The sequence below is a fragment of the Phalacrocorax carbo genome, chromosome 12, assembly GCF_963921805.1.
Source record: "Phalacrocorax carbo chromosome 12, bPhaCar2.1, whole genome shotgun sequence".
Lineage (NCBI taxonomy): Eukaryota > Metazoa > Chordata > Aves > Suliformes > Phalacrocoracidae > Phalacrocorax > Phalacrocorax carbo.
This window is the reverse complement of record NC_087524.1, coordinates 8,130,648-8,152,781: the sequence shown is the minus strand read 5'-3', so window position 1 is coordinate 8,152,781 and position 22,134 is coordinate 8,130,648. Positions and strand designations below refer to the sequence as shown.

At 41.3% G+C, this 22,134-nt stretch overlaps 1 protein-coding gene across 6 annotated transcripts in view; it reads left to right on the top strand.

Moving 5' to 3' along the window:
* Positions 1-22,134, top strand: part of BTRC (beta-transducin repeat containing E3 ubiquitin protein ligase) — a 119,094-nt gene that overhangs the window by 95,247 nt on the left and 1,713 nt on the right. For all 6 annotated transcript variants that reach the window (XM_064464013.1, XM_064464012.1, XM_064464009.1 and 3 more), the window contains 8 exons: positions 4,039-4,225; positions 8,686-8,782; positions 9,658-9,795; positions 10,271-10,389; positions 12,745-12,994; positions 13,677-13,795; positions 18,052-18,162; positions 18,768-18,846. In XM_064464013.1, coding sequence (XP_064320083.1) covers positions 4,039-4,225; positions 8,686-8,782; positions 9,658-9,795; positions 10,271-10,389; positions 12,745-12,994; positions 13,677-13,795; positions 18,052-18,162; positions 18,768-18,846 — 1,100 coding nt within the window. The remainder of the gene's footprint in view (positions 1-4,038; positions 4,226-8,685; positions 8,783-9,657; positions 9,796-10,270; positions 10,390-12,744; positions 12,995-13,676; positions 13,796-18,051; positions 18,163-18,767; positions 18,847-22,134) is intronic.

Here is a 22,134-nt window from a genome sequence, read left to right as displayed (position 1 = left end):
GGTGTATCTCACAGAATGCACACATAAAGTAGTGTACGTGCAGTTTTGTATTGGCCCTCTCTTATAGATGGGAAAACTGAGGCAGTGGGAGACAAAATATATACAGTAATAGAGTTTCAGAACCAGACAGAAATTTCTAGCTCTTTGGTCTTTTTTTCAGACCATTAGATCATACCTCGGTAGGTAGGTAGGGATGGATAGATGGATAGATAGATAGATAGATAGATAGATAGATAGATAGATAGATAGATAGATAGATAGATAGATAGATAGATAGATAGATAGATAGATAGATAGATAGATAGATAATAGATTAGCATTCCTATGGCATAGACGGGATTTGGGATGGACCTGAGCAAGAAGTGCTACAGGTGTTGTCTCTCAATAGCTAGTTGAATAGGGGAGTTTCTTGCCCAACGTTTCTTCTGTGAATACCTTTGGAAAACTGCTGAACTCCGATAATTTGTTCAATCCAGTCATTTGATCGCTCTTCAGAAGGGCATTCTCAACACGGAATTTAAGATCTAGGGTTAAAAGATGGAAAAAATGCATATTTGACTGTGAATTGTGCAAAGCATAAAGGCACTGGAGGAGTTTTGCTGTGAAGTTAAATACGTACACTCACTGGATTTTTAAGCTCATTGTGCCCAGTAATCAAATGGCTGTTGTACCATTTTTTAAAAAAAAAATCTTAGTTATGCTAAGTACCTGCTTTATGATTGTTTTTAGTAGTCCAGTGGCAATAATCTCATGTACTTAGAGCAGCTTTATAACTGGTGGAGCTGTTCTGTTTCAGAAAAATAGCGAGTATTTTGAAAGTGCATTGGTTTCCCCACTTCTAAAGTGGAAGTATACATATAGTTACATACAGTTTTTCCAGGCCTTTCTTCACAAAACTCCATCAAAGCAAGCCAACACATCTCATTTGCACTTGCTTAATTTCATCCTGTAGGCCTTTTCCTGAAAATATTGGGCAAATGTTCTAAATATTTTCAGAGGCATTCAAAATTTCCTAGCCATACCATATTTGTTAGTAGTCCTTCCACAGTTACCCAGGAAGCAGCTAATTTTACTATCTCAGAATGCAGAACAGGTAGGAATCAGGCAGCTAATATGTGAGTATTTGAACAGTTGTGGGAACTGTGTGCTTAAATAATGTATGTGCATCAATTTGCATATTTGCAAAGTGCTAATGTCCTAGTGAATATAGCTCTAAGGGAGAAAATTAATGGCAATGAATTACACTGGCGCAGACTCTGCAGTCTGATGAGGATGTCCTGAGTATAGGCAGGTTTCTAATGAGGGGAATTGGAATGGGGAAGGTAAGAAACTGCCTAGGAAAGAGTTTATTCCTTCATTCTCTTTCCTGCTCTCCCCCTTGAGTAGATAAAACAATAAAGCTACTTCAAAATCATGAGGCATCTTATCTCTGTCCTCCTAGCACTGTCCCAAAGAATGACCAGAATTAAAGGTAGTTTTAGATCATGAGCACATTTTACTAATATAGAGTAAAATTGGCTCAGAACATTTCCCAGTACTTTGAACAGAATTAAGGTTGTTTGAAAATGCAGCTTAACTGTGTACTTAACAAACTTTGTTCTGTTTCTGAAAAATAAGGTCTCTGCTCAGCATTTCCAAGCTGTTTAACATTTTTTATGAGGAAAGTAATTTTTCTAAGGGTTTCATGTGTGAAATAACTGAAACATTCTTGTTGGTATGGAGGGCTAATCATGTTTCACATCGATTTAGTGAAAACTTTTGTGAGCAGAGATTTCTCTTTTTTAAGGGAGCCATGCATTGTTAGTTATATGTCTCAGTGAGTTGTGCTGTTCCAAAGAAACAAAATAATAAAACTAAGTTTGCGGCCAGGCCAAAATAGCTCTTCCTATCCACTTATAAATGTGAGGAGGAGATGCCAAAACATTAGTATCCTTCTCTGCCAAGGATCTAGAATCAATGGCAAAGGATGACTTACAGTCATGGAAGTAGTTACAACACTGTATTGCAGCAAGATCTAAAGTGCAGCTACCGATGATCCGGAAGGGGCAGGTGGGTCAGAGGCAGACTTGTGGGTAAAGATTACTGTGCCCAGTTTATGCAATGTAGCCCTGCTTGCTAAAGCCACTGATTGTTGCCTGTATAAAATAATTTCTTGCTGTGACACTGCTGACATAAAGCCACTGGTGTGGATACTACATAGGCAGGCATTTGTAAACATCCTGGTGGGTCTGGAAGCAACACGGACTGGGAAAGCAAATATGCCATTTCCACCAAGTGGAGAGAGCTCAGGACTGCAGGTGTCAGGGTGGGGAAGCAGGGGGACACAATGTCCATATCTGCCCTACCAAATTGCAGAATTCCTGCAAATTCCAGTTCACTAAAACATCGTATCCCTCTTTCCACGAATTGCTGTAGAGTCAATCTAAACTTACTAACACTCTTTTTTCTTTATTTTTTTAAATAATTTTACATAGTGGCTCTATATATCTTTTCAGATTAAATACATAATAAAGGCTGCTGATGCTTTTATTTTGCAGGTTGACATTTAATTTTGCATCTATAAAGATAAGAAATGTCAAACCTCTTTCTGCACTCTCTGGTTGTGCATGGTATCATTCACATGCTTTTTGTACATATGAATGGAAGCATAAAATGCTGGGCAGAGTGTCTTATCCAAAATGTATTATAAATTTAGGATGTTTGAAAGGATCAGGAGGAGCCATGCTGAATTTTCTTGTTTTCATGCATTGGGAGATAATTTTGAGATATTTCAGTTAACAAAAACAAAGGTTGGGCCTTTTGCATCTCATGAACTCTAATCAGAATCAGCTGATTGCACCCAATTTTGGTTTGCTGAAGCACAGACATATGACTGTAAAAATGCACTTGCTGCTTTTTCTTTCCCTGTCACGAGCAGGGCCTGGTCTTTGAGGCCATTGTTTTAAAAGCAAGAGAAGATGTATTTAACTCTGTCCCAAATGTGAACCGGGAAAAGATGCATGTAATACCAATCTGCCGTGCTTCCTTTTTCGGTTGGTCTGACCATTATGCCTGAGGGATGATGATGTCTAAACTACAACTTTCATAAAGCCTCTGGAATTCTACCTGTGAAGTGAGATAATCTCTTGATGGTGTGTCTCACTTGTGAATTAAACAACCTCCAAGAGAAGCTGTATTTATGTAACATCTCATTTAATAGGCATCTTATTTTCTTGAAGTCTTGCTGGTGATTAAATTTGAGTGGGTAAGGGCACATTTTTACTATATACATCCATACAGTTAAGAAATGTAGCATAACCTTCCCTGGCCCCCAGCTACACAGATGTTACATTGGGCTGCTTGGTGCTAACCAGGCAATTGCTTTTACATTTCACTCCAGCCATGTTGAAACAAAGCCAGTCCTGGTATTCACCGGAAAATATTTGCAAATTATACCATCTTGGTGCATGTTTTTTCCTCCACCCACTAAAACAAATGAAACTAGTAAACCTGCTTCACTTTCTCCTTACACAGCCTTTCCTTCCCTCTCGACTTCCCTGTGCATCTGCATATCTTTCCCTCCCCCATGTCTAAAGGTACCACTACCCTTCAGGGCACACATTGGGAATATATATTTTTTTCTTCATTACATTTAAAAGCTACTGCTTTAGCAAAAACAGCTTTTGAGCCGTTGGAACATGAGAACAGCTGTAGCAGTGAGATGAGAAATGGTCCTAATATAGAGAGATTTTGGGGGCTGCGTTGCTGAGTTGGAAATGCCATCCATAGAATATCCCCCTAGTGCTAAAACCCATCGAAATAGATTGGAATGACTTCTTGGATTCTTTATTATTTTTAATGACTTGTTGTGTTATATCCAAAGGAAGTTGGAGAACGCTGTTCACTCCTGAACTTAGCCGCAAATGCTCTTCTGTGCATTTGGTCCAGCTCTGCATGCAGAAGAGGAGATGGAAAGAGAGGGTATCTTTGTACTAAAAGGGGAGTTGTTTTAAACTATCTGTGTCTCCCCAGCAAATAATTTTTTTTTTCCTACCTCAGCGCGAGGATTGGATCACATTGCTGAGAACATTCTGTCATACCTGGATGCCAAATCGTTGTGTGCTGCTGAGCTGGTCTGCAAGGAATGGTACCGGGTGACGTCAGATGGCATGCTGTGGAAGAAGCTCATCGAGAGAATGGTCAGGACAGACTCCCTGTGGAGGGGGTTGTCAGAGAGGAGAGGATGGTGAGGAAACTGCATCTTTACTTCTTTTGGCCCCATTCAGGCCAGTAGGTGCTGTGTGTTTCAAACTGTGTTTGAAGAGGGTTATTTAGCACCCTGAAACATCATGTTGGTTCCAAACCTGACAGTTGCTTAAATCAAAATTTGCGGGTTGGGGAGGTAGGGCATCATTTGGCTATGCAGGCAATGTGGGGGCTTTTTCCTCACCTTCCTCATCTGATCATGCTCTTATCCCACTGTGACAAGTGAGATATACAGGCTGAGATTTTTAAGCCCAGCTGTCATTCAGTTCGAATTAAGAAGCTGTGTATGCCCCAGGGGAACACTAAACTAGTCAGCAGTTCAGAGCAGAAGAGCTTTTTTAGGAGTGGCAGTGGGGCAGCATGTGCTATGAATTAGTTGTTTCCTGATAGGTCTGTTTGTTTTCCTCAGCAGATTTTCACTATTAGATATCTGTTTAATTTTCAAACTGGAAGCTGAGGGTAGGTACCACGGAGAATAGGGGACTTTAGAAATGCAGATAGATTAGTTAATAATCATCTGGAATAGCCTTACTACAATGTGGGTCTCACTCAAGTTTGAAGCTGCTCTGTTAACATTTCATTAGAACTTTCCCTCTCTGGGGTACGTCCTTTAATACATAATTTTCTTTTCCAAGGGTGTCCCTAGGATGTTGGCAGAAAGGAAGCTGGGTATGAATATTTCATAAACAAGATAAAAGTGACAGCTCAGGCATTTTGGTTGCTATTAAAAAGATACAGAGTTGCAAACAAAGACTCCTGTTTTATGGTGAATTTTGTTATACTGTTTGTCTCAGGAAGTAAAAGCAAGTAAATCAGGATTATGAAAGATCCTTTAAAAATAAATACTATTTTGATCTTCTTCCAATAGTGTAATGTTTATAAAGAGTGTAAAATAAACACAAGCATGGCAGTGGTAACTTCTGCATTCCCTTTAGTCCCTTGTTCTCTCCAGCACTTCTGTTTTTGCTCTGTATTGTTGAGGTCACCGTAAGTCCGAAGGGGACCGTGAGAGGTTATTTAGTGCCTCCTGTTTCGCAAAGGCGGAGCTATGTTTCTCTTAAGTCATCCTAGATGTTTGTCTAACTTGTTCTTAAAAACCTTCACAGATGGCGATTCCCCAGGCCTTGCCTGGGCAAGGAATTCCACTGTTTCACTAACTTCAGTGTTAGAAAGCTTTTCCTAAAATCTAGACTCTCTTCCTAGCTACAGTTCAGCATGTTATATTTAGCCCACATGGACACACATGACAGTTTCTTGTTCTCCTTTTTGCAATAATCTTTTCCATGTTGGAAGATGATCATGTTTCCTCCATTTTGGATGCACTAACCAACCATAATCCTGTGTTGTCTTGCCCTGTTGTCTTTGTTGGTTTTCTCTGTTTAGACCCTCGCCAATTACTCTGCTGCATTCTTGGAGGATGGTGTCATCAGCCGGGTGTCTTAATTCTGCCAAGGCATCACCAGAGTTTGGTGGTGTGGGAAGCATTGCTTTCCATGCCATGTGGAGGACTCTCCATTTTACGCTTTCCAGTAGAACATCAGCTTTTGTTTTAAACAGTGATATAATACTGTTATCAAATAAATTACCCTTTCTGTGGAAGTTCTACTTGGTGATTATTCCTTATGTTGTATACTTACATTGTTACTCAGTGGTGAACTTGGCACTTGTCCTTATTGAGTTAGATTCTATTTATTGCTTGGTATTTCTCCATTTTGTCGGGAGCATTATGAGTTTAATCTTGTCCTCCAAAGTGCTTGTAGCTTCTCCCAGCTTTAGTGTCATTGGCCAGGTAGTAAATGCACTCCCTGTCCCATTCTTTGTCATTAATGAAAATGCTCAATAATGACACATCTAGGACAGACTCCATACAAGATCCCAATTGCCATCCTGTTTGACAGTGCGCCATCGGTAAAATGTCCTTTCCAGCCATTTGTGTGTCCACCCTGAGCTCTTCCAAGATCATACTTCTCTTGTGAAGTCATGAGAATAGCCCGGGAGAAGAAATTAGGTCAGTTTGACATGGTGTATTCTGATTGATCAGTGCTGCCTGTTGTTTGTCACCATGTCATCTTCTAGGCGCTCATTGATTGACCGTGTGCTCTAGAACTGCTAAGCTGTCAAAGTCGAGTTGGATGGTCCCCAGTTTCCTTGGTGGACCTTCTTCCCCTTTTTTAAAATACAAGAGTTACATTTGTCTTTTTCCTGTTCTGTGGAACTTTACCTGTTTTCTACATCTCGTCAGAGGTCATAGCTAATAGTTCTCAAGTTGCTCCCTCCAGATTTTAGAAGTAACATTAGCATCAATTACCAGTCATACAGACACATGACATTTCTAAAAAAGAGTTGCAAAATCCTGCTTCTCATCTCAAAGGACAGTCACACCCTGTTACTGCACCTCTTCTTCAGGTTTACACTGTGTCCTGGAGGTTGCTTTGACACAACAGGAGCAAGCTGTGCCCTGTCTTTCAGATTGTCCTCTGATTAGCTCTAAAAGATACAACTGCAGGCATGGTGGGGTTGTTAAGAGAGGCAGACAAGAAATATCCAGTGTAATTGCATTTCTGCCAGATAGAGCTTTATAGCTTGTAATCAACGCTATCACTGTGCATGGCACAAGGAAGTGACTAACTGGACAGTTCAGAATGATAGATGACTGGTGGTGTTTGCTTACAGCTCCTCACTTCGCATGGGGGCTGTCTGATTTCAGCGTTCTCAGCTCGTGGTTTATAACAGAAACACCCAGTCCCGCAGCACGGTAGCTTTCACTTACAGCTTGTCAGGAAGCAGTAAGGGTTACACAGATTTAGAGAAATAAAAAACAGAAGCCCAAAATCTGGGCACAATTGTGTCCATCTGAATACTTGATTGAATTGGCCAGTCATCAAAACCTGCAAACAATAGTTCCTTTTATCCCAGAGCCACAGCACTACAGCCACTGGGATGCCGTGGAAATTCCAAGCAATCCTTCAGCTGAGCTGTAAACAGCTGACTGTACATGCAGCAAGACAGGGCTTATAGGTAGCAGCACAACCTTGTATTAGATCAGCTAGTAAAGTTGGAAACAATAGACAGGTTTTCAGGCACATAGGCTTGTATACAGATTGTTGTAGACCTACCCCAAGTCTTCTAGGATGTATCCGAGGTATTCTTTGTATCTCCAAAGGATTTTTTTGTCTCCCTGGGCCAGTAATTTTAATTTTCTTGTATGTACTTCCAGACTGGGTCACAGTAAATAGGCAACCATCTAGTTAGTGGTTTTGCTGCATCCATGTGTCACTTCTTCACATGTGTTTGTCCCCATATGAGTGGCTGCTGGTCACTGTATTTGAAGACTCAGATGACTGCTCTGTCCAAAGTGGAAAGCACCTTTCTCTCAAGTCGTACTTAAAGTACTTTATTTAAAGAATCATCAGAAGTTCTTATCTTAAGCATTTGTTATTTTGTTTGTTCGGTCCTATAATTTGCTACTGCCTTCTAACCTAAAAGTTTCAGTTCATTGTTGTGATTTCCCTAGTTCAAGTACATCAGGGCAGCTAATGTAGTCTCTCAAATTAATTTCAAGGTATGCTGTATGGAAGGGACAAGAAAGAAATGTGAAAGGAAGTATTGAACAATTAATTATGCCATAATGGAGCAGGGGAGGGAGAAGTGGAGAGCTGGCCCAGTGTAAACTCTGTGCCTCTGATGCCAGGATTACACTCGGAGGCATTTGTGCCTCTCTCCGTTTTGTGAGGCATGTTGCCAGGCAGAACAGCAGTTAGTACGCCCATGGTGGGGTTTACTAGCTTCCACACCGTGTATGGTGGCTTCTTAACTTCAGGATGAGAAATTAAAGTTTTTTACACAGTAGGTAGTGATTGCCGTTTACAGATTTTTTTTGTAGCAAAAACCTAGCTTGGGACATGAGTATTCCAAATCAGTGTTGAATTGAGGGAGGCCCCACAGATGAAGTGTTGCTTACCAAAATATAGTAGTGGTAGTAAAATGTCCACATACCAAAACTGATATGTTCCTGCTAATGCAGATAAAAGCTAGCCTTGAATGAACAGTGAGTTTGAGGGTACCTTGGCTTCTTTCATTCTATTTGTACACTTTAAAATAAAGGTGACCTCTGATATGGGTATGTGTATTGCGGGCATGAACCGTTCTCATCTCCTGTTGAGTTGAATGGACTCATGTCCGTAATAGATAATATATTTCCCTTCCCCGAGTGAGTAGGCACAGATTTTTCATGAGTATTTCAATGTCAAAATGCAACACTGACATGTTGCAGGGCGAACAAACAAGGAACCACCCCGTCTTACTGAGTAAATTAAGTTTGAATATGAATCTGTCTGTGCTTTTCAACAGTGATTACCCATTTGTGAAATGCCAGGAGGACCTTTCTCCAAAATGCTGAAACATGATTTGTGTTCAATGGGAGTGTTCTTTGTCTTCCAGGGGACAATATCTATTTAAAAATAAACCTCCTGATGGGACTGCACCACCCAACTCCTTCTACAGAGCACTTTATCCCAAAATTATACAGGACATAGAGGTAAGAAACAGCTTCCAGATGCGGTGATGTTGTTTGGGCTTTTTAATTCTCCCTGATTTATTCATGACGTTGAAATTCTGAGAACATTTCATTCTGATTAAATATTTCTGATTAAATGATTAAACCTGACGCATCCATCTTTGTCCAGAGTTTGTAGATCTGGGATAGTTATATAAGGTCCCAAGCTTTGCTGCTCCTTTAGACAGAGGGTGAGTTGGGTTGTTCAGTGAGCTGTTTGCAGGTGGAGTCTCTACACCTTGCACGTCAGATGTCACAGCAACACCATACCATCTTGATTTTCTCTGTTCCACAGTAGTTTACTCTACCAAGTGCAGATGAGACCTAATAAGATGTTACGGGGCTCTGTAAGGAGAAAGTGCATTGCTAAAGACTGCAATCCTAAGACCCAGGGAAGCAGGAAGCAAGTGAGGATGGTTGCCTTGTATCTATCTAGTGTGAGCAAAATGCCATGTTCTGCTAGCTTCCTAATGGCAAAAGCGGTGCTCAGGCACTGTTGTGACAAGTTTGTACAAGCACTTCCTTAGAGCTCCAATGAGACTTTGTCTTCAGTTGTTTAGTTGTTGAGTCACAGGGGTTAAAGGTTAGAGACAGAAAAAAAGCTTTTAGGTCACTTTTCCCTCACCATTCCAGATAACACAGACAAGTTCAGCCACGATATTTTTTCCAGGCTTGTGTCCATTTAATTGGTTTTGTTATTTGTGTTACTACTTCTAGAAGGCAGTTATGTCATTGCACGGGCCTGACTGCAGGAAAAAGCGTGAAGAAAAGTATCTGTTGTCTTCTCAAACAACCAAAAAATGGGGAGATAGTTCTGTGCTTTTTTACCTCTCTTTTGTCTCCTGTCTCTCCTCAAGACAATAGAGTCAAACTGGCGGTGTGGAAGGCACAGTTTACAGAGGATCCACTGCCGAAGTGAGACAAGCAAAGGGGTTTATTGTTTACAGTATGATGATCAGAAGATAGTAAGTGGCCTACGAGACAATACTATTAAGGTAAGAATGCTCCAAAAGGGCATACTAATGGCATGCAGTGTCTATGCCATAAATAATAGTGTCCTAATTTCAGTGACACCTACTCTATCTCTGGTTAGTAACCTAGCCTTCTCCTTCCCCCACTTCACACCTGCACAGCATGTATGCCTCTTTTATCTGGCAAGAGAGACCCTGTTTTCTTACACAGACTTTGCTAGCAGAGTGTTTGTCCATCAGTAATTACAGGCGATGTAATTACTGTGCCCTGTACCCTGATGAGAAGGGTAAAATCAATGTTCATAGTAAAGCCAGTAATATCAAAGATGTTAATGTGTTGCACCAAAGAGCCTGTAGAAGACTCTACAGATGCCACTAAAGGTGTTCTAACTGCACTATGGATGATGTGTTGTAGTAAAAAACAGACCAGTCAAACCAGTAAGTGCTGAAAGATTAAAATCTTACTGAGCTGTCTGGTCTTGAATGTTTGCTGTCTTAGATCTGGGATAAGAATACATTGGAATGCAAGCGAATTCTCACCGGTCACACGGGTTCTGTCCTGTGCCTCCAGTACGATGAACGAGTGATCATTACTGGATCTTCGGACTCAACAGTCAGGTCTGTGCTCATGATTTGGAGCTTTCTGTTTGCCTCTAAGATTTTAGCCTTGCTTAGCTGCTGAAATGACCTTTTCTTAAATGTGTGCTGTTCAGTCGGTTCTGTGAAGTAGTTCAGCATATTTGTTCAGGAGTGTACTGTCCTTGTTTATCAGATGTCCATGCAAATGGCTGTCAAGGAGAAATGAGAACCTAAGCAAAGGCCACTCAAGGTCAAGATGACTTAGGAAGGCCATCTGGCATTTCACCCAGGTTTTGCATGTTTTGACACTCCCTGAGTATGTTTTAAATTCTCCCTGAGAATAACTTTTAAGAAAAGTTGGTTGTAGTTTTCAAAGCAAGTTTGAAGATTTAGTCATCCATTGTCACTTAATTTTGACAAAAGATGTATGACTAGATCTCCTGTGACTTTAAATTTCAGCATGATGTTTCTTTTCATTCAGTCTTTCTAACCTTGCTTTCCGTCCAGTCTCCAGCAAAAGGCTGGACACCTCAAGTTAGCACTTGTGGTGCATGTTGTGCAGATGTGAAGTCCACTAGACATGTTACAGGATCCCAGAGAGCCTAAGACCTTCAGTGTAAATACAGGCACATATGAGTTAGTGAATTGCAATACGAACTTGGATGTGAAGGAACAAGTCTGTCTTCTCCATGTTGTTATATATTTTCTTCTTGTCAGAGTACAAACAATGCCGTGCAGTGAACGTACAGACACCAAAAAGCTGTGTCAGTGGCCTTTTCTGAAGCTATTAGCATGTGTTCTTATGGCTGCAAGCTCCTCATGGTTATCACCATGCTTGCATGTAAACTACCACTGTTAAGCTAATAACCATTAAATTTAGTTCCTGGCATGTGACGCATGCAGTCTTGTGGTGCTGCTAGATTTTGGGGTCCTATCATTAGTAAGAATCCAGAATTTCAGCAACACTGCCTGCCCGGAGACAGTGTGGAAACTGCACTGTGCTAAACAGATCACAAAAGCAGAGGCTGATTTCTGTACCAAGCACTATTGTCTTCCATATCAGGCCAGGCAGGCCAAATTAGAGACTGGCTACTTGCCCAGAAATACTTTGTTTCCCACTGTATCTATAAATGTTTGTGCAGACCCCAGAGGCACGTAGGATGCATCACTTTTATCCTTGGGTCTCCCCAGGAAGAGGGGCTTCATCCAATATACAGTACAGATGGGCTCTTAATGCTTCTGAGATCTCAGGGATGCACATGTCCAAAGAAGTCAGTAGGTCTCCAGCTCCTGTTCTGTTTGGCAACCCTGTCTGCAAACTGCTCACGTGTTAATGGCTGAGGTCTTTAGTCTGTGGGTTTTTCTCCATTGCATTTTGTAATCAGAATGCAGTTTTCTTTCTCATTTATAGTCCATAAGTTGATGCACTTCAGCCTCCATATCTTAGAAAATAAGACATTAGAAGTCTTTCTCACATCTTGCCTTTTCTTACTGCTTGCCTTATTGGCACAGGAAAGTTTTAACTTCTGCAATGTCTGATGTGCCTGATGATACAGCCGTTTTCTGCTCTCACATAGTGTATCTGGGATATAGGTGTGTGAGTGCCAAAATAAATCTCTTTATGGTGGGTAAAAGAAGTTTGCCAACAGAATAGCCTGAAAGAAACATTTTTAAGGCTTAAAATCTTCATTTCTGTATGAAGCCTTTGTCTAACTTTCATCTTAAATTACCTTTCAGCTGAAACAGTTGGTTCCAATAACATTAAATTGACATAAATGCTCTGTCTTAATTTGGGTATTCAGCACATTCCTGGAATGTAGCTGTGTACCAGATGCACTGCAGGGTAAATAGAATTCGTGGTGCAACTTGTGGCAATTACTTATATTTGTTTGAAAAGCATTATCTTGTCTTCTGCTTCTGTATTAATTATCCTTTGAGTTGATAGTCCTGTGAGAGAGGTCAAAAATTAAACCTGTCACTGAACTTGCTTCTCCACAGGTCATGATTAAGTACTCATTGACTGGAAATGGGGTGTGTGGTAAGCTGACACAACCAGGAAAATCAGTCTTTAAGGCCATCAATCTCATAACTTTCCTCAGCACTAAATTCCCTTAATTAAAGAATGCTTTTTTTACTGGCTGGACTATTTTTATGGTGTTAACTGCATTGCAGGGTTTTTGGCTGCTGGACTGTCTCAATATGTGCATAATCAACAGGTTTATATCATGCATCTTTTAATAAACTATTTAATAGATGTAGATATAACTTTGGTGTTTGCTTCTCTAATATTGCTAGAGAGTCAATTACCTCTCTCTGTTCCTGTCTTGCTCTGCAGAAAATCCACTGTATAGTTTATTAACTCTGTTGTCTCTGGTTTGAAATTTGAAACTGCAGGGTATGGGACGTGAACGCAGGCGAGATGCTGAATACACTGATTCACCACTGCGAAGCAGTACTGCACCTCCGCTTCAATAATGGCATGATGGTGACATGTTCCAAAGACCGCTCCATTGCTGTGTGGGACATGGCTTCACCCACAGACATCACCCTGAGGAGGGTGCTAGTAGGGCACCGAGCTGCCGTCAATGTAGTGGACTTTGATGACAAGTACATTGTATCAGCATCAGGTGACAGAACTATAAAGGTGAGGTGTTTCAGGGGCTTGTTATTTGCAGCAGTGGGGTGTTTAATAACTAAGAACAGTGACCAGACAGGGAAGATGGTCCTTGGCAGTTATTACACAGATCTTCCTTTAGAAGCAGCGCTCTTCCTGCTGCTCATTTCTACTCGTCCCTCCTCTGTTGAGCTTGCACAACTTGGTTACAGAGCTGTATGGCAAATCAGGCCCAGGTACAGATGCAGTTGAAGAAGAGCTTTTTTTTCTGTGTTATTTTTTGACTTGACCACTTCCATAATCTGTTTCAGTGTCAGTCATTCGAACAGTTGTCAGAGGGCAGCATGGGGGCAAACATGAAAGTGAGTGGATAGGAGTCACTTAAGTGTTCTGCTATGTCTGTGGCATTAAAACTGAGGAAAATTGAGATCCTGTGTAGCCTAAATCATAGCCCGAGAGTGCTAAAGCCTGATTTTGAAAGCTAATTCTCATATGGTGTGGCAAAGATCCTCTGTGTACACTGACCCAAGCTTCTAACAGTTGCAGGCTATAGTCACAAGTCATTGGAGGGGTAATTTTCCTGGTGTTAATGATGGCATCTTCAATTAAGAGCATTCTGGATGGACCTGTATATCGTACAGATACCAGCTTTTGTTAGTCTCTTCTTAATAATTTTGTCTCTGTGTGGTTCCCTCCCCACTTCCTGTCACAGGTATGGAACACTAGTACCTGCGAATTTGTGCGCACCTTAAATGGCCACAAACGAGGCATTGCATGTCTGCAGTACAGAGACAGGCTAGTAGTGAGCGGCTCTTCAGATAATACTATCAGGTGAGAGACACACTCCCCGTTCCAGAGTTCTGTGCAAGCACATTGTCTCTGATTGCCTGGGATGTGCAGAGGTTAGGCAACACAAATGCTCTGTACCCTTGTCGTCTTTGAAATATGCTTTCTTTGGTATAGAACATTGGGATCTACTGGAAAGAGATATTAGAAGCCTGCTTTACTGTGTTGTCTTTCATCCTCTCTATCTCAAGAGTCCCATACTAATCCACAAGTTGCATTGCTCTGACAATTCTGGTGTATGAAGGAGCTGGCAAGTACCACTTCCTATGATGTCCTCTTGCAATATTTTAATTGGGCTATGTGTCTAGTTAAAGGGGTCAGATTTGCAGTAAGAGGCATTTAATCCTCTGCAGAAATCCTCCTGGGCTCTCGCCAAACTCTTCTTGTGGTACTTGGCACCTGGTTAAGTTTGGAACAGCTGGTTTAGAGCATGAAGTTCAGTTTGCTGCCTTTTGCACTTCTCCAGCTGCCCTGGCTGCAATCTGAGATTTAACTCCTCCTGGTATCGTGTCAGGATTTCTCCCTACATCCTGCAGCTGCTGGCAGAGGGTTGTCCCACTAATCTCGGGTGTATGGAGCAAGCTTGAATAGCAGTGTACGTGACATAGGGAAACAGCTCTGTTGTGCAAACAAGAGTAAGAGCAACCTCCCTTTTGTCTTTGTCTTTGCTTTTTCTGCCTTCTGGTAAAACTTGAAAGCTGGATAGTGTAAGCAGAAACCCTTTGCTTTTACATGTCAGTAATAATTTCTCCTCAGTGGGAACGATTCATGCTACTGTTTGCCTATGGACTTTGCTTGCAACGTGCTGCCTCTCCATGCTTCACATTTCGTAGGAAAATGGTGGTCCTTTGGCTGACATCACCAGGTCGTTGTGCCAGATTTTAGCATAGGGCTGTCTGAGAGCATGACCAAGAGAGCTGGAACTTCTGTCTCTTAATCAGGTGAAGAACTGCTACAGACTTTGCATAAGATTAACATGATTTATACATGGTGAGAACTCCTGCACTCCAAATAGAAAAAAAATAACCTGCAATTGTACTGTGAAACTTGGTCTTATAGTTAAATAGTTGGGCAAATAGTTAAACGTTACAGGAGTTAGGGAAGGATCTAAAATATGACTTGCAATGCTAATAAAAATACATGTCAAGATAGTGATAGCACTAAAGATGAATACAGTTACTTTTGTGCTTACATTGGACAAAATCCCTACCTGACAGATAATTGTGCTAGAATTTCAGGAATGTTGGCAGTGAATCTTAATGGAAGTCAAGTTTGGCAGCTGTGTGGGCAAGGCACAAGACTTACCTGGTCACATCATTTTCTCCCAGCCATTAGCAGAGGTCACAAGTCAGTGGAAGGGTGATTAAGAAAGGGCAGGTTACTAAGTCATCTTTGTGGGTAGCTTGGTGCTTTGTATGTTTTATTTTAATCCACTGTAAAATGCCAGATGTTGTGTGTTGGCCTTTAGTAGAGGCTGCCTCCTGATACAGGATTTGAAGTTCCTTGTTCCTCAGTTGCTGGGAAACTTTTTTCGAAAAATGACTCTGTGATGTCTAGTTTTGCAACTGCAAACATGAGGACGTGTGAAGTTGCTGAGAAATTGGTGTCTTTCTTCTGTAAGAAGACCCCGTGTATAAAAGCTATTTAGATTTTGGTTTAGGCCAGAATTTCACCAGCGTAAAAGGAGACAGCTACATAGGCATCGCTATCACTGTGCGGATTTCTGTCTGGTAGGAACAAGTCCCTCAAGTTTAGTCCAATCACTTCAGTATTTTAGCCTCTAGGGCCAAAGTTCTTAATTGCTACAGACAAGCGTGGTATAGAAAAAAATGAAAAGAAAGAGAAAATTCAGAGCAAGAAAATAGAATCAGACTATATAATCTTCAGTTAATTTTCAAAAGAGTGGTTGATTTGCGTGTGTGTATTCAGCCTCCAGTGTGTGCACACATAGGGATCTGATACAGGACTTCAGACAAGAGCATTCTCTCTAGGATACGGGGATTTAGGCTCACCTGCCTTCTGTACATCTTCCAGCTCTGCCAGGACTTCCACTGAATTAAAGGCTGAGATAACTGCAGCCTTTACCTCTACTTCCAGAGGTTCGCCCAAAGCTATAGGAAGGAAGAGCAGCAGGTTTTTTTCGACTGCATACGCTTTGTAGTGAATTTTTTTTAGTTAGTTCTTAAGCCTTAAGAGTAGTTCTCCTACTATTTGGTCCTTTGACTATTTAAAGAAGTAGAAATTTGAGAAGGTTATTAAATCTGGGAGGTACCCTTGGCACCTATTCGGCTAGGAGATTCTGCTCTTATATAGCAGTTGTCCCTTTTGTACGTGAAGGCCCATTCCCCACATGGCTAGGGACATGAACATCTAATTCCATTCAGATTCAGGTAAAGCCTCAAGCTGGGACTGAAAATACAGACCTGAATTAGTGTGATGCAGCCTCCCAGAGCTGCTGGCAATCTCAGGATTGATGGCAAGGAATGGAAACAAATGGCACAAAAGTTCCTGGCACAAGATTGCTCTTCAAACCTTTCTGCACCAGTTCATTTCTGGCATTGTCCATCCTGTGTACAGTCCTTGAGAGACTTAATGCTCTTTGACCAGCCAGAGTGCCTTTGGCTGACCTTTGCCATGGAGCTGCTTGCTCTGACCTTGACTGGTGTACTGGTACTCATGTGAAAACTGTTATGATCTTCACAGATTCCTGAAAGATCAACTTCACAGATCAAAGAATCACCTTCTGCTCCTTGTTGGCCTCAAACGTGTGCATAGACAAATCCTTTTCCAGTTCTACAGTGACAAAAGAGTTCTGTTCATTCCTCTCTTGTCTAAAGTGAGAGCAGCTTGTCGTGGCAGGACAGCTGCAATCATTATCCACCAACCTTGGGCACACATCCACTGGATCTGGATTATTCCCTGGGGGACCTCAGGAGTAAAATATGTGGGGACAATTTGTCTCTTTCTTTGTCTGTCTCTCAAGGAAAAGCGCCCTGACCCCTCAGCAGCTGTGCTGTTTCGAGATGTGTCACCCAGAGAAATTCCCTGAACCACCCATATTTCTCACTATTTTGAAGTTCATGTCAGTCTGAATGCTAATTGAATGAGCATTTAAGAACCTTTGTGGCTGCTTTCTTTCAGCTGTGTGTCAGGGAGCTGCAGCAGATACTGCTATTAAAAGATTACTGTATGAGGAGAGCATGTCTTAGCCAGAGGTGGAACACCTCTAGACAATACATGTCAAAGAATTTCAGTTCTTGTAGGCAAATAATCTTTCTTTATCCATGGTAATTGGGAGTTGTGTCAAAGAGCTGACAAAATATGGAAAGCAAATAAGCTTACTTCATAACTGTTTCAAGCATTTCTTAAGTGTTTTTCAAGGTCATGAGTAAGTGTAAAAATTAATGTTTATTCTCCATGCTAAAAATACTTCACAAAGCCCAAAACTCTGGGATATTTACAGTTGAGAAAATAACACATTGCTGGGTCTCTTACTGGGACAATGTGTACTGGTTTTGGTGCCAGAACTTTTTTATAGTATTGGATTATTAGAAACAGCTAGCAGAGAGGCATAGGAATAATTTGAGAGCAAGAAGAAAATAACAAAATAGTAAACATAGAGTGCCCGTTTTAGCTTATGTATAAGGTGCCTAGATGTTTAACATACCTTCAGTGGGGGAAATGGCAAATAAAAGGGCTTGTTAATTCTTGTACCTTTCAACACTGTATTGGTGTCTTAATTTGACTGATGGCAGTCTCCAAATCAGAAATAGGCATGTAGGGGAACAGAAGGGGGCGCATGCCCTGTGAAGGTGATCCTAGCAGTTGGAACAAGCTGACAAGGGGATTGGTAAGTCTCCCTCTCTTAACGTCTTAAAATCAAGGCAGGATACTTTTATGAAAAATCAACTTCAGTAAAATAAAGTTATGAGGCTTACTGTGAAGATAACTGGGAGATGCCCTCTGTTACTAGAGCAATAGATATTAGACACAACCAGTCTTAAAATTTTTGGATCTCTGACTCATTTCCCATGTGATACTGTATCATAACAGGGTCATGTTGAGAAGCATGCATCCGTTTAACAGCAGGAAAAGAGTGATGAATGTAGTTTGTTTGTTCTTTGTTGTTTCATCATGAGCTTTACTTCCAAGTTTCCATTAACTACAAGCAAAGACAAAATGTTTCATTGCAATGATCAAATATTCAAAAATTCTTAGTGCTTCTTTCTACTCTCTTTCAGGCTGTGGGATATTGAGTGTGGGGCATGTTTACGAGTACTGGAAGGCCATGAAGAGTTGGTGAGATGCATACGCTTTGATAACAAGAGGATAGTCAGCGGGGCATATGATGGGTGAGGCTGTCACTGTAGTCAATACCTTGTATCTTCCTATGTCTCAGTGTCTCACATCCCACTTTGCTGTATTTTCATTATAAATACTAGACTCCCAGTCTGTCACACCAAGAGGACCTTTTCATGGCCAGTAAACAAGGACCATGCTACAAAGTATACCTTTTTTTCATCTTTAGAAGTAAGTCAGTGTGACCTGATGTGTGTGGTCCCATTCTTTAGCTTTTAAGAATATCAGACCAACTCTACCTGAAACCTCTTCTAGCTGAATCACTGGTAAGAACGAGTTTTACCATCTGTCGTTATGTCTTCTGGACCATTTGCCGTTACAGACTAGGTGTCCGTGCTCCCATGTGTTTCTATTAGATATTACCACCTGCTTTTTAGGTGGTTTACTTTGTTGACAGCATATTTTTTTCTCCCATTAAGCTCTTTAAGCTTTACAAAGGGAAAATGCAAGAACCAAGTCTCAAGCGCAGAACAACTGCTGTAATTTTCCTTGAACTGGTGTATTAGCTAAGCTGTACTAAGAGTTAATATTTTTCTGTGAGCACTTGCTCTTTTCCCTTCAACAGAGCCATGGTGTTTGTCTATTTTTTCACTACTAGGAAAATTAAAGTATGGGATCTTGTGGCTGCTTTGGACCCCCGTGCTCCAGCAGGGACCCTCTGCTTGCGAACCCTTGTGGTAAGAGCTTTTGGTAGGGGTGGTGGAGGGGGCAGAAAAGTGTGCTTGTTCAAGACTATCTTGAGCCATGAAATCCCAAGAAGCCCCAGTCTGCAGGATCTAGAAGTCATTTCTAGGGGTCTGGCTTCTATGGGTCTCTAACCTTTTTTTAATATTGCAAACTATAAAGCATTAAAAATTAGAACCTGTGGATGTTTCCTTCACTTTTTAACAGTTTTGTTCTGTGATTTGAAGTTAATAACTAAATCCATTTTTGAGACTTGTCTGTACTGGAATCCATGTGCCAGTGGGTTTACTTAAACCTGTGTTTACCTAATGATGTAGTAGTACGTTGTCTGAATTTTTGACATGAAATTTCTGAAAGGAAAGTAGTACATTCCAAACTTGAGGAACAAGAACAGAAACACCCTTGTAATTGCTTTTAACTGGCTTTTGGGTGTTCAAGAAAAGAGAAGGTAAGGACTGGAAGAGACAATGAAATTGCATCATCCTTAAACAGGAACTGCTACTCTCATGCTGTCCCTTGATACTTAGCGCAGGTCTGATGGTGGTGTGGTTAAAACGTCACTGTGTGAGCGTTAACAGCATTTACAGTCATGCTTAACAGTGGCTCTGCACTGGTCTTAGAATAATATGGGAAGGTTGTGAGAAAAACGGCAGTACAGCCAAGTCTGTGGGGAAGGTTCCTAGAAACATTCCTCCATCACATTCACCCCAAAATACTTGTATTGTTGCTGCTCTGACAGCACTTGCCCTTGGGATAAAGGAAGATTTCAATCTAGTACCAAATTCTCCTTGAAGAGGAAGGACTAAATTTATTTATTTTTCAGATAAGAAATATTTGGGCAGTGTTGGAGTTGGTGTGTTAGACCTTTTCCTGCTGTGGCATGTGACTGTAGCCTATGCTCTAAACCAAGATCACACCAAGGCCGTCTGATTCTCTAGAAGTGTGGTTACCAGTTGAGCTGCACTAGCTGACCTTCTGCACACACCCCCATTGGCCACCTGAATTGCTACTGTTTTGCTGTAGATTTTGCTAAACTATTTTACTTCACATTTGGTGCAGGCTGTGAGGATTACTGTGACTCAGCTAACAGGCAGTAGATGATTAAGCCATGCTAACTCTTTTCCAAACGTGTATTTGGACCATAAGCTGCAGAGTAAGAGTCTGTGAGAGCCTTGGATGCCTGCAGGTACTATGTTGGAAAACCTTGTAGTTAGCCAAACAGAACTGCAAATAGTTTCATGGCTGAAATCCAAAAAAAACCCTTTGTCATCAGCCACCCAGTTGCAAACTGTGGAACAACTCTGTGCTCATGAGCACATATCCTGAGAATCTAAGTCTTCGGCTTGGTATTAGCAGTGTTCCTGCTCCAGCCTGAGACAAATGTGTGCCTAGTAACCTGTAGACTTAATTTAACTGGTGTGATTTCCTCTGCATTTTCCAGCAGTGGACAGCCAAAGTGCCCCAGCTAATTGTATTATAAATCAGAAGCGGTGGGATGGAAACACTGTAGGAACCTCAACACATGGATACTCATAAATCCCCATTTGATAGCATTGGAGGGGGCCAGAAGAAGGGGGGCAGGGAAGGCTGATGTGGTGCTTTTAGGACTTTTCATCTTTATGACAACAGGGCGTCCTTATACCCGCTTACCCATGGTTTGTTGTTTTTTTTTCTCTTCCCTCGGCCTCCAAAATTAAACCTGGCTGCACAATGAACATCGTGAGTCTCCTGCTGCTCGTGTTCAATTTTCAAACAGTAGGAGGAAAGTGCACAGATAACAAATGCTCGCTGCATGCCAGGTCCCTTCCAGTTTTGTCTTCCGTTAGCTGGAACAGCAGCCACATGTATTTGACAGAAGCTTTCCAGGCACAGAATAAGCACACAAGTTCAGCTTTCCTTAAGAGGTTCAAGTCCTTGTGGCCTCAGCTGAGGGTGTGCAGTCTGCTTATTGCCACTGCAACAGCAAAGGGCAGGTGCTGTGTGGAACTTCTAGGAAAAACCGGGAAAAACTGGGAGTTTTGGAAACAGGATTTGGAAGAACCTTTATCTCTCTCAGCATCTCTGTGAGCAGTCCCTTGGTGAATATGACTGCTGTAGTGATATTTTTTAGCAAGAACTTCACTTACTTCACTGCTACAACACAGGCTTTGGAAGAACATTTCTCTTTGGAATAGGTGGGAAGACAGAAACCCATAAAATGTTTTTAAGACAAATTTGAGTTAAGGTTAGAGGATCAGAAAGGTTCCAATGGCTGGACCTTTTTTTAAATTTCTCTTGAAAATAGAATCTGACTTTTGTGTGTGTGTATTTTCAGTTAATTTTAATTTAAAAATGCAGAGTTTCACTTTAAAACAGCTGTTGTGGTTTGCAAAGAGAGCTGTATTTTTGTAGTCCTGTGCCATAAGACAGAGGCTTCCCACTTAGTAGCTAACAATTCTCTTTTGACGAAATATTTAAGAAACTGTACTTGCAGTACTAAAATATTTTAAAGCATGTTTTTTTCCTGACCCTAGACCTCTTATAGCATGTGAGCTCTAAAAAGAAATATTTGTTAACGGAAGAGTTAGGGGTCACTCTACTTGCATTGTTTCTGTTCCCTTCTGACTGAGGATGCCACTGCTCACTCTTGCAGCAGTGTAAGTACCAAGAAAAAATAGGCAACACAAAAGGGAAAGCATACTGAATTTGCTCTCTGATATCCAGGATCTTGCCATTACCTCCTGTTAATTACAGTCTGAACTCTTGCCAAATTGTCATGCCGTTTCCACTCAGCCTCAGAGCAGAATGCAAACTGCCTATAAAGAATGCCCTTTCTAGTTCATATTTTTAGAACTGCTTAAGAGGAATTATTACTGTGTCACTGGCCTTTACAACAGGCTCCTTGGAGTCCTCCAATATTAAGCTCTTTCCTCTTCAGCAGTTGAAGTGGTGCGAAGTCTTGAATGCAAAGTTTTCATGTCTGCCCCGGTAATCTACTGCATCTGGGGATGCTGTGATTTTGGGAAGGAGTTTCACCATGAACAAGAAAGACAGTGCTCCTATCCACCTTGCCAGACTGAATTGTGTGGTGGAGGGAGCTTGGTTTGTTCCACATAGTGCGTGGCTAATATTGGGATTTAAGGAGTAATGGGATAACTGTAATGTAAACTTCCTGTGAGCCCAGTACTCAGATATAGCATACCCTTTTCACTGAAAGAGGGTTTAATTTATGCTCTGTGTTGGTGATGCACAGTGTGCCATGTGAGGTTTACTGAGAAATGCATATAACACTAGAATCCAAG